Genomic DNA, 13,301 nt, shown 5'->3' with positions numbered 1-13,301 from the left:
AACACAGCTGCAGCAAAAATTTTAAGTAGAAATGTTCATAGTATCATTGTTAATCAAAAAGTGGAAAGAAGTCAAATGTTGAATATCAGTTGTTTAATAGATAAACAATATTAAGCATATCCATTTCAGGAATTATTATTCATCCATAAAAAGGATGAAGTTCTGATACATATTCTTGCATAAATAAAATTTGAAAAAAGCATGCTAAATAAAAAAGACAGACACTAAAAGCTACAAGTTGCATGCTTTCAATTACATCAAATCTCCAGAAGAGGGAATCCATTGAACAACAACAACAACAAAAATAGTCCTTGGTAAGAAGAGAAGTGACAAATTAATAAGCAGTTACTGATTAATGCTACAGAGGTAATGGAAATGTTTTGAAACAGTATTGTGCTGACGGTTGTGCAGCACTTTGAATGTACCAAAGGGTACTCAGTTTTGCATTTTTGAGTGCTATTTTATGTGGCATGTGAATTTCACTTCAATAAAAAAATGATAAAATGCAAAAAAAAAGACTGTTCTGTGTCTTTATGTATGTATATATGTCTCTCTCTATATATGGAAAGTGGTTAAAATAATTTACTTATCATTTAACATCAATTTAAAATGGTACAATTTATTTTTCGGTAGGTATTACCAGAACTTTTGTCAATACAGAAGCCCATGTATATACATCTGTCTCTTTCTCTTTTTTTTTTTTTTTTGGCCCTGAAAAGGGCCTTTGGTTGAAATCAAGCTCCTGAGAGCAAACTGGAAAGCTTAACCGCCAAAGCCGTAGAGAGTACGGCCCTGGCGCTTGAGAGCGTAGACCACGTCCATAGCGGTGACTGTCTTCCGCTTGGCATGCTCGGTGTAGGTGACCACGTCCCGGATCACGTTCTCCAGAAACACTTTTAGGACCCCGCGGGTCTCTTCGTAGATGAGCCCAGAGATGCGCTTCACACCACCACGACGAGCCAGGCGGCGGATAGCAGGTTTAGTGATGCCCTGGATGTTGTCGCGCAGAACCTTACGGTGGCGCTTAGCGCCGCCTTTCCCCAGACCTTTGCCGCCTTTGCCGCGTCCAGACATGGTTTCACGAAAAGTAAACCCAACAGCAACTCTGTCTCTTTCTCTTTAGTCGCTAAGTCGTATCTGACTCTTGTGACCTCATGGATAGTAGCCTGCCAGGCTCCTCTGTCCATGGGATTCTCCGGAAAAGAATACTGGGGTGGGTTGCCATTTCCTTTTCCAGTATATACATATAGCAAATACATGGGCTTCCCTGGTAGCTCAGATGGTAAGAAGCAACTGCAATGTAGGAGATCTGAGTTCAATCACTGGAAGATCCCCTGGAGGAAGTCATGGCAAACCACTCCAGTATTCTTGCCTGGAGAATTCCATGGGCAGAGGACCCTGGCAGATACACTATGTGGGGTCACAAAGAGTCAGACATGACTGACTAAAACACACATAGAAAATATACATTTAAAAATGTGCCAACAGAAGCTTTTAAGTTTAATTAGGTCCCATTTGTTTATTTTTGCTTTTATTTCCAATATTCTGGGAGGTGGGTCATAGAGGATCCTGCTGTGATGTATGTCGGAGAGTTTTGCCTATGTTCTCCTCTAGGAGTTTTATAGTTTCTGGTCTTACGTTGAGATCTTTAATCCATTTTGAGTTTACTTTTGTGTGTGGTGTTAGAAAGTGTTCTAGTTTCATTCTTTTACAAGTGGTGACCAGTTTTCCCAGCACCACTTGTTAAAGAGATTGTCTTTAATCCATTGTACATTCTTGCCTCCTTTGTCAAAGATAAGGTGTCCATATGTGCATGGATTTATCTCTGAGCTTTCTATTTTATTCCATTATTTATTTTTCGGTAGTTATTTTTCTGAGTTACGTGCAACATGGTGCAAGAATGTCAAGTCTGTTTTCAGGTAGTTTCTCATTTACTTATACTGAGAGCTCACCAAGCCAATTACTTTTGGATGCTCTTCTTCCATTTAAAATTGGACCAGTTCTAGAGAGACAAATTGAGAGAGAATCCCTCTGCAATTTCTGTATATATAAAACTTAAAGTACATATGCAAGGAGGAAGAGATATCACATTCCACTTTTCCTTCAAAATTTCTTTCCAAAAGGCTTTCTATAAAGACAAAGCTATTCTAAAACATAGATATTTCAACACATTTGTGCTTGTTTTAATAAAAGTGCATCAAACTCAAATTAGGAAGTTAGCTAAATGGCAAGACATTAATACTTATCCCTAATTACCACATTCACCTGGATTTGACTATGTCAGTCTGACTTAGCGTTTACAACTCCAGGGAATTGGCTTTCTTTCCATTACAGTAGGCCCCTTGAGTTTATCTCCATCTGTCTTTTTTTTTTTTGCTGTTTTTTTTATTTTATTTTATTTTTAAACTTTACATTAGTTTATTAGTTTTGCCAAATATCAAAATGAATCCACCACAGGTATACATGTGTTCCCCATCCTGAACCCATCTGTCTTACAATCTAGAATCCATCTGCATTAGTTGTAAGCCAGTTGCTAGTATACTGAAATTTGACTATACAAGTTGAGTACAATACTTCCTACTTAAGATGAGTCAAGTACAGTACCCCCACTGTAAGTACATTGTTGGGGCCAGAGCCAGTCTTTTCATCTTTTGCAGCAATTTGGGGTTGTCTTGTAGAAGGATTCATTTGTGATGGGAGTATCTGTGTAATAATCCTTCAGTGTCGCTATAGAAATTATGAAGTGCACTCTGTGTGAAATTAACCTAAATATTGAAATATGTTTTTGACCTTGACATGTCAAAATATTAGAATTTTCCATAATCACTATGTCCTGATATATAAAAAAATTATGGTAAAGTATATTAATACCAATATTCTTTAGAGTCATATCCAGTGTTTTCTTAATTTTATTACTTTTTATCTGTAAAATTTTTCATGAAATTTTCCAAGCCCACATTTTAGCTGGCTGTATCTGAAGCCATCATGCTCCAATTCCACTGAGTTTCTGTGGATAATCACGCACTTTTTTTTCTTACCTTTTTGACTTCTATGAAATATCATGGTATCAGATCTTGATGGGTACTGTCTTGACTGAGGAAACAGATATTTAGGACCCCATTTAAATTGACTATATAAATATTTAATTGTCATTCTGCCTTACAAGTACTGTAACTAAGGATTTGAATATAACTTAATTCTTCTCCCAACCCCTGTAGCTAGAAATGAATATTATTTTATAGATTAGAACAGAGGATCCTAGAGGCTTAATCAAATTTTCCATTCATAGGACCACATAGAGCTACATTTTCATCAAAAATATTTGAATTTTTGCTGAACTGAAAGAATAACACATTCAAGTGTATAATTGAAAGGGCATAATTTCTCCTACTCTCCAGGCAAGATGGAATATTAATATTTAGCACATATCAGTGGATAAATAAACATAATCCAGTTTTCCAAACCATTTTTCATGTTTAAAAAGCTTTGTCCTCTCCCTCTCCAACAGAGTCCATAAGACTGTTCTATACATGGCATTGAAACATGTAAAATATCATGTAAGAAACGAGTTGCCAGTCCAGGTTTGATGCACGATACTGGATGCTTGGGGCTAGTGCACTGGGATGACCCAGAGGGATGGTATGGGGAGGGAGGAGGGAGGAGGGTTCAGGATGGGGAACACATGTATACCTGTGGCGGATTCATTTTGATATTTGGCAAAACTAATACAATTATGTAAAGTTTAAAAATAAAATAAAATTTAAAAAAAATAAATAAATAAAAAGCTTTGTCCTAAAATTTTTTGGTATTTTTTCTAGGTCATTACATTTTCTAAGCTGCAAGCTGGGAGTGTGTGCATATGTTCTTACAAATCCATTACTTTTAGATCTCAATTATATTGAATAGGAATTGAGATGATGGGCACCCCATGGAATTCTCCAGGCCAGAATACTGGAATGGGTAGTCTTCTCCAGGGGACCTTCCCAATCCAAGGATAGAACCAAGGTCCCCTGCATTGCAGGTGGATTTCTTACCAGCTGAGCCACAAGGGAAGCCCAAGAATACTTGGAGTGAGTTGCCTATCCATCTCCAGCAGATCTTCTTGACCCAGGAATTGAACCAGAATCTCTTGCATTACAGGCAGATTCTTGACCAAATGAGTTATCAGGGAGGCCTTGTTCCTTAAATAGGTAATTTTTAAATTTTGCTGTATAATGAATATTACAAAAGTTCCCTTTTTGCCTGGTTTAAATTTAATTTGTAAGAATAAATAGATAAAATCAAACATCTCACTGATATATCTTGCCATATTGATTTTTCCTTTAAAATTTAAAAAGTTTTTTAATATACTTTATATTTTAGAGAAATTTAGTTCACAGAAAAATTTAGCAGAAAGCAGTTTCTCAAAAATTTTAAAATAAGTTTACCATATAATCCAGCAATTCCACCTTTGACTATATATCCAAAATAATTGAAAACAAGGTCTTGAATACATATTTGTACACCCATGTTTATAGCAGCATTATTCACAATAGCTAAAGCATGGAAGAATCCCCTGTCCAGCAATCAATAAATGGATAATAGAAATGTGTTATACACACAAAATAAACACACACACACACACACACACACACACACGGTGGAATGTTATTTATCTTTAAAAAGGGAGGGAATTCTGTAATGTGCTACACAAAGGATAAAACTTGAGGATATAACGCCAGTAAGGAAAAGACAAATGCTCTGTGATTCCACTCTGATATTTTGAAGGGTCAAAATCATAAAGATAAAAAATGTAATGATAGTTTCTAGGGGATTTGAGGAGGAGAGAATGTAGAGTTATTTTTTGATAGTACAGGATTTCAGTTTTACAAGATGGAAAGAGTCAGGAGATGAATGATGGTAATGGTTATAGAAGGGAAATATATCTATCGGCACTGAACTGTACCCTTAAAAATAGTTAAGATAATAAATCTTGTTTTATGCCTATTTGGGGGCTTCTCTGGTGGCTCAGATGGTAAAGATTCTGCCTGCAATGCAACCCTGGGTCTAGAAGATGCCCTGGAGAAGGGAATGTCTACTCACTCCAGTTTTATTGCCTGGGAAACCCATGGACAAAGGAGCTGCAGTCCCAGGGGTTGCAAAGGGTCGGACTCAAGAGTAGGACATGACTGATCAACTAACACTCTCACGTCTGTGTCTATTTTACCCCCTCCCCCCCAAAAATGAGTGGAAGACATAAAAATATCCAATATACCTTTTACAGTACCCTACATACATTTTCCCTTAATTTTTTTAATGTAATGAATTACAACTAATAAAATATTTTTGTTAGTTATAAAATAAGTTTTTAAAATATTACAACTTTAAAATATTTTACAAACCCTAAATGTTCAATCTTGAGTCATAAAATGATTCATTTCATTGTACAGCATTATAAAATAATTTTTACATGCCATGTCCCAATTTTTTACCTTTGTTTTCAATTGAATACTTTCTTAGTAGTTTATGACTCTCTTTAATAAAATCTTTCATTCTTTAGATTTCTTGTTAAATTTTTAAAAATTCCAGTAGTTTAACGTTTTATTTTTATTCTGTTTTCTCTCTTTATATTTAAGTTTGTTGCTATTGTTTAGTCACCAAGTCATGTCTGACTCTTTTGTGACTCCATGGACTGTAGCCCGCCAGGCTTCTATATCTATGGGATATCCCAGGCAAGAATTTTGGAGTGAGTTGCCATATAATTTTCAGGGGAATCTTCCTGATTCGGGATGAAACCCGCATCTCCTGTATTGGTAGGCGATTCTTTACCACAGAGCCACCAAGGAAGCCCATACTGAAGATAGTTATTTGAATTCCTGTATGAAGTAATTATTCTAAAGCATAAACATTTTTGTTTGTAATATACTCTTTTAGGTTATAGATGCATGAGATATCAGTTTAACTATATCTCTCAAGTTTTGTTTCTCATCGTTTTACTATTCATTACCTTTTGTGATTTTCATTATTATTTACATTTGATCCATTTATTATTTCATATTGTTACTAAAGCTTTTCATATATATGCATTTATAATATTTTGTCTCTTTGATATCGATTTTTTTTGAAGTTTTGATTTGTGATCTTTATTATGTTAATTCTTGTTTTTTCAAATCAGATGGTTTTTTCATATTTTTATTGAAGTATAGTTGATTTACAATGTCTGTTAGCTTCAGGTGTACAGCAAACTGAATCAATTACACATATATATAAAAGTGTTGGCGCACAGTGGCGTCTGACTCTTTGCGACCCCACGGATTGGGGCCTACCAGGCTCCTCTGTGCATGGAATTTTACAGGCAAGAATACTGGAGTAGTTTGCCATTCCTCCTCCAGGCGATCTTCCCAACCCAGGTATCAAAACTGCATCTTTCCTGAGTCTCCTGCATTGGCAGGTGGGTTCTTTACCATTAGCCCCACATGGGACAATACTATATATATATTCTTTTTCAGATTTTTTTCCCATATAGGTTATTAGAGATTATTGAGTAGAGTTCTCTGTGCTATAAATAGGTACTTGTTAGTTGTCTGTTTTATATATAGTGCAGTACTGTGCTTAGTCATTCAGTCATGTCCGACTCTGCGACGCTATGGACTGTAGCCCACCAGGCTCCCAAGTCTGTGCGGAATCTCCAGGCAAGAATACTGGAGTGGGTTACCGTGTCCTCTTCCAGAGGATCCTCGCAACCCAGGGATCGAACCCTGGTCTCCCACATTGCAGGAAGATTTTTTACCATCTGAGCCACCAGGGAAGCCCAAAAATACTGGAGTGGGTATATCCTTTCTCTGGGATATCTTCCTGACCAAGGAATTGAACCAGGGTCTCCTGCATTGCAGGCAGATTCTTTACCAGCTGAGCCACCAGGGAAGCCCTTTTGTATATAATAATATGTGTATTTTAATTCCAATCTCTCCATTTATCCCTTCCTCCCACATTCCTCCTTTGCTGCTAAGTCGCTTCAGTCATGTCCGACTCTTAGCGACCCCATGGACTGCAGCCCACCAGGCTTCTCCATCCATTTGATTTTCCAGGCAAGAGTATTGGAGTGGGGTGCCATTGACTTCTCCTTTTCCCTTTAAGTACCTATAAAGCTTGATTTCAAGATCTTTGAGTCGGTCTCTGTCTTGTAAATATATAATTCATTCTTTTTTACTTCTCACTTATAATCAGAGCATGGCTTACTTTTATGCTTAAAATGCTCTGTAATCTCATATTTTTTTGTGTAGGTTTATACATAAACTTTTTAGTACAAAATTGCTGTTAGTGCTGTCAAATCTATATCATTGCCATTTTAGGATTACCCATTCATTTTAAGAAATAGTATTTTTAAATTTTTTACCTTAATTTTGACTTTTAATTCTCTACTTGTATTTCTTTCAGGTTGAAGTTATGTGTTTAGATTCAGGCAAGGCACAAATACTATATTGTTTTGTTGAACCATTCCTCTCATCATTGTGTAATTATCATTTTAACTGAATTATTTTCTCTAAAATATCCAATGTTGATATCACTAGTTTTATTTAAGTTTATTTAAGTTTTATTTAGTTTTATTTAAGAATTTTTTTCATTCTATATGTTTTCAAACTTTGTATTTTAAGTGATTTTTAAAATAAATACTATATAACTTTTTAAAATTTAACCTCAGAAAGCCTATTTTAATCAACAAGCATACTCCACAGCAATTATTGTGTTTAGAGATATGTGTGAGTTGTCTTTTTCATGTTTTTTTTCTAATATTCATGGTTTTATTTTTTGCTTCATTTGGCTCTGATAAAATAGTCATTATTTCTTCTAACCCTTTATTGTTTGACATGATTATTTCTGCTCCGCCCACCCTACTATTGTTCCTTTACATATTTAACATACTCATCTGTCAATGGCTCTAACCTCCTCATCAATAATACAAAAAATCATGAACATGTAACCTGTATAATCCTCCTTCAATATTTATTTACATAACTAATATATACTGAGTGCCTGTTCAGTGTCAGTCTCTCAGAATAAACCAGTAATATAAATGGCAAATACATCATGCCTTGGTTTCTTCAGGAGATATATATACTAACTTAATGATCTAGGCTTTAACACGTCTTTTTTTCCTTCTTTAGACAATAAAAACAGGCTTTCTAATTGCTCATTTTAGTAAAGTGAAAGCTATTTCGTTGCTCTAAGTTGATGAAGCAATCTCACTATTAAGAACCCATATATCATGCTTAAGATCATTTTTCTGTTCAGATTTGGGTGTTAAAATGCCAGATTGAAGTCACTGTAACAATTGCCTATAGAGTATCTCTCTAGATTACTATAGGATCTTGACAGTTTTAGAAAGATGTATTAAATTTATCCCTTCATTTCAAACTCAAATATTTTTAATTTGATGTTTAGAATATTTGGTAAAATACTGTTTGCTGTATTTCATTAAGATAAAAATTTATAGTTCCGTCTTCTTCATTAATTTCCAGAGTCTGTTATGTTTTGAATAGAATAGAATGCCATTATCTGGGTTAAGCTAAATATACCCACAAAGTTTACATCAACACTGTTCCTCTGTTTAAACTATAACTCTCAACAAAATTTTAAAAATATTCTGTACTTATATCTTTAATATATGAAATTCTTAAAGGAAAGTAAATAATAATTAACACATCTGGTATAAATACATATAAACAGTATCGTTTCCATTTTACAATAAAACACTAACAAATATCATATGTAGGAAGGGTATTAGATATAGAGTTACTTGATTTTAGCAGAACTTCTGAAAAAATATTTACCTCAAACTCACCAGTTTGGTTAGTTTCTTTTATTTGTTTTTTTGTCTGCTTTAATAGTTATAATGTGAATGTCTACACTACTCTAAGAAGCAAATAGATGTTGGAATAGGGAAAAATTACTCAAAAGAAGAGACAACTGGGCTTAAACATACTGAGATTTCCAAGCCATTTTTCTCTCTTTCATTGTTGCTTGGTTTTACACAGATTGTTAACATTTTAGACATCATTTTTCTTGCTATAAAACAGATATGCTACGTGAACTCATATATTTTAATTCAAAGTAATGACATTTCTGAGTACTTTATTTTATTTTTAGAGTAGAAAAATCATTTTATTTATTTATTTTATTTTTTATATAAATTTATTTATTTTCATTGGAGGTTAATTACTTTACAATATTGTATTGGTTTTGCCATACATCAACATGAATCCACCATGGGTGTAACGTGTTCCCCATCTTGAACCCCCCTCCCTCCTCCCTCCCCATACCATCCCTCTGGGTCGTCCCAGTGCACCAGCCCCAAGCATCCTGTATCCAGCATCGAACCTGGACTGGCGATTCATTTCTTATATGATATTATAAATGTTTCAATGCCATTCTCCCAAATCATCCCACCCTCTCCCTCTCCCACAGAGTCCAAAAGACTGTTCTATACATCTGTGTCTCTTTTGCTGTCTCGCATACAGGGTTATCACTACCATCTTTCTAAATTCCATATATATGTGTTAATATACTGTATTGGTGTTTTTCTTTCTGGCTTAATTCACTCTGTATAATAGGCTCCAGTTTCATCCACCTCATTAGAACTGATTCAAATGTATTCATTCTCAAATCCTTGAAAAGTAGGTTTTTTTTAATTTATTAAATATAGACTAATATTTTATCTAAAATGACTACATGCATAAAATCCACTACTCTGAGACTATTTATTTGGTCTCTACAGAAAACAACCCATTAGCAAAGTCAGTCAGGAAATAGACTACTTTCAGAGGACTTTCATCTTGTCCAACTTCCATGACTTACAAGACTGAAGATCATGACAAGGTCCTGATTTCCTTTAATGTTCTAGTCCTCTGCTATGAGAGGTGGAAAAATATGACTTGCCTATATATATCATTTTTCTGATCATTAGCCAAGTTGACAATAAAGAATGTGTTACCACAGTTCCTGTTTGTCCAAGAAATGTTAGTGCTACAATGAGAATAATAAAGATAATGAATTCTCCTTTGATGTTCTTTGATATTATGATATCTTTGATATTATGAACCTGGATAATGCCTTTTCAAATATTGTCAGTCAGAGAAATTATTAAGAAAATAACTCTCTACTTCTTCACTTAGTGAAGTCCCAGGATCTCAGCAACTTCAACAGCCCAAAGTTCCAGGTCTCTGAGTTCATTCTTTTGGGATTCCCAGGCATTCACAGCTGGCAACACTGGCTACCCTGCCCCTGGCTCTGCTCTACCTCTTAGCTCTCAGCGCCAACATCCTTATCTTGATCATTATCAATAAGGAGGCAACATTGCACCAGCCTAGGTATTATTTCCTGGGCATCCTGGCTGTAGTAGACATGGGTCTGGCTACCACCATCATGCCCAAGATTTTGGCAATCTTGTGGTTTAATTCAAAAGCCATCAGTTTCCCTCAGTGCTTTATACAGATGTATGCTATACACTGTTTTGTGGCCATGGAATCAGGCATCTTTGTTTGCATGGCTATAGATAGATATGTAGCCATTTGTTGACCACTATGCTATCCATCGATAATTACTGGCTCCTTTGTGGTCAAAGCAACTGTGTTCATGGCGCTCAGAAATAGCCTAACTACTATCCCAATTCCTGTGTTTGCAGCTCAGAGACAGTACTGCTCAAAGAACCACATTGAGCACTGTCTTTGCTCAAATCTTGGAGTCACTAGCCTATCTTGTGATGATGACAAGACAGTCAAGAGTATCTACCAGCTACTTCTGGCATGGACACTCATGGGAAGTGATTTGGGTTTGATTATTTTATCATATGCCTTGATACTTCAATCTGTTTTGAAGTTGAACTCAGCAGAATCTGGATCCAAGGCCTTAAGTACCTGCACTTCCCACCTCATCCTAATTCTTTTCTTCTACACAGTCATTATTGTCATTTCTATCACCCACAGTGCAGCAATGACAGTTCCCCTCATCCCAGTTCTACTCAATGTACTCCATAATGTTATTCCTCCTGCCCTCAATCCCATGGTCTATGCACTCAAGAACAAGGAGCTCAGACAGGGCTTATATAAACTTCTTAAACTGGACTTCAAAGACAACTAACTTGGAGAGGATGCACATCTTTCAAATTTTCCTTCATCTGTGTTCATTACATTCTCAAGGACTGCAGATGACAGAAGTTCTAAAGAATACAAACCATTTTTAATTAATATAAGGAATCACACGCAATTAATGAAATTTCAAAAAAAGGAGTGAAACTAATACTTTATCATGTTTGTCAAGAAAGACCTTCATCCAAAAGAAAAAAAAAAAAAAAGAACAATAGCACAATTATGCAGACTGAATCAAGGAAGCCAGGGTGAGACAAATGGAATATACATTTCATTTTTGTATCTCGCTGCCCTGGCTAGAAATTCTGGACAATGTTGTATAGGGATGGTTAGAGTAGATATCTGACAATCTTTTCTTTTTAATGAGAGTGTCTAACTCATGGACAGGGAGGCCTGGCATGCTGCGATTCATGGGGTCGCAAAGAGTCGGACACGACAGAGTGACTGAACTGAACTGAACTGAACGCATGTACATTTCATGCAATTACTAATAGAGTACAACTTATTCTAGATATTTGCATCTTTGCTTTCTAATGTGTCTTCTATTCTTTAAATGGAAAACGGACTCCAATAGACGTTTCTATAAAGATGTGCAACATCCAACACACATATGAAAAGATGCTGAGCATCACTGAATTCAAATCAAAACCACAAGATACCACTATATACAATAAAATGGCTGTATTTTTTAATTTAACAGAGATTGGCAATTTTCTGGAAACATTAAACTTCTTATATATACTAGAGGGTATGTAAAAATCACATTGAGGTGTGAGAAACTGTTAGACAATTACACAAAGTTTGAAACACAATTACCATATGACAGAAATTAAACTCCTAAGTATATAAGCAGAATAACTTAATACAAGAGTAGCAACAACATTTATACACAAATATTCATAGCATCATTATTAGTGAAAAATTGGAAAGAATTCAAATATCCATCATTTCTTTAATGGATAAACAAAGTGAAGCATACCCATAATAAGGATTATTATTCATTCATGAAAGGATGAAGTACAGATGTATGCCCTTTCACAGATGAACTTTGCAAACACTATGCTAATTTTAAAAAAGCAAACACTAAAGATCACTGCAATATGATTTCAGTTCCATCAAATCAATTACTGGCATAGATAATCCAGTGAATCAAAAAACATACTAGATGTTGGAAGGGATCAGAGGAATAGATCCATAGGTGGTGACTGATTAATGGTTATGGAGTTTTCTTTTTATGCAATTGAAATGTCCTGAAATCAGATATTGGTGATGGTTGCACAACATTTTAAAAGTACTAAAAGTGGGAGGAGGAGCTAAGATGGCAGAGGAGTAGGACAGGGAGAACATTTTCTCCCCCACAAATTCATCAAAAGAACATTTAAACGCCGAGTAAATTCCACAAAACAACTTCTGAAAGCCAGCAGAGGACATCAGGCACCCAGAAAAGCAACCCAAGTCTTCGAAAGGAGGTAGGGAAAAATATAAAAGACAAAAAAAGGGACAAAAGAGGGAGGGACGGAGTTCCGACTCGGGAAGGGAGTCTTAAAAAGAAAGAAGTTTCCAAACACCAGGAAACCTTCTCACTGCTGAATCTGTGCCGAGCTTTGGAAGCACAGAGGTCAACATAACAGGGAGGAAAAATAAATAATTAAAACCCCCACATTGCGAGCCCTACGGTAACTCCCCCAGCGGAGATGCAGCGCAGATGCCTGCATACGCCATTAGCAAGCAGGGGCTGGGCAGGGAGGCGCGGCGCGGCCTGCATCGCAAGAATCTGGCCTGAATACCCCGAGCACTATCTGAGCGAAATAATTTGGGCTAGCAAACCAGACTGTGGGATATCTACCACGCGAAAAGCCAGCCCTAACCTATGACACCACCAGGCCCACGCACGGAATAAAGGACTGAACAGAGATAGCCGGCGGCAGACCATCCCCCTCCGGTGATAGGCAGCCAGAGCCGGAAGGGGACAATCGCAGCCCCAGAGAGACATTATCTATAAAACTGTAAGCAGGCTTCTTTGCTAACTAAAACTTCTTGGGGGTCTGGACGGTCAACATCTGCCTGAGAAGGTGTGCTGGTGCACAACTAGATAACCGAGCGGTGGGGAGGCGATAAGTCGCAGCAATCGCGCGCGCAAAACACCTCATCACCTGAGCTGCTCGGATCTGGGAAGGG

The 13,301-nt window shown here is 36.3% G+C and overlaps 1 protein-coding gene and 1 pseudogene across 1 annotated transcript; one reads left to right on the top strand and one right to left on the bottom strand.

Moving 5' to 3' along the window:
• Positions 1 to 699: 699 nt before the first annotated feature.
• Positions 700 to 1,088, bottom strand: LOC109569215 (histone H4-like). Its single transcript, XM_019974524.2, has one exon. It carries the CDS (start codon positions 1,072 to 1,074, stop codon positions 763 to 765), a length of 312 nt encoding a protein of 103 aa, XP_019830083.2. The 5' UTR covers positions 1,075 to 1,088; the 3' UTR covers positions 700 to 762.
• A 4,680-nt stretch (positions 1,089 to 5,768) lies between these two features.
• On the top strand, positions 5,769 to 11,115 carry LOC109568882 (putative olfactory receptor 56B2; annotated as a pseudogene).
• Positions 11,116 to 13,301: the final 2,186 nt, after the last annotated feature.

The sequence above is a fragment of the Bos indicus genome, chromosome 15 (genome assembly GCF_029378745.1).
Source record: "Bos indicus isolate NIAB-ARS_2022 breed Sahiwal x Tharparkar chromosome 15, NIAB-ARS_B.indTharparkar_mat_pri_1.0, whole genome shotgun sequence".
In the NCBI taxonomy this organism is placed as follows: Eukaryota; Metazoa; Chordata; class Mammalia; order Artiodactyla; family Bovidae; genus Bos; species Bos indicus.
This window is presented reverse-complemented; position numbering and strand designations above follow the sequence as displayed.

Bases quoted from the DNA above. Each gene is read 5' to 3' on its own strand.
- LOC109569215 (XM_019974524.2), bottom strand. From the start codon at position 1,074: ATGTCTGGACGCGGCAAAGGCGGCAAAGGTCTGGGGAAAGGCGGCGCT.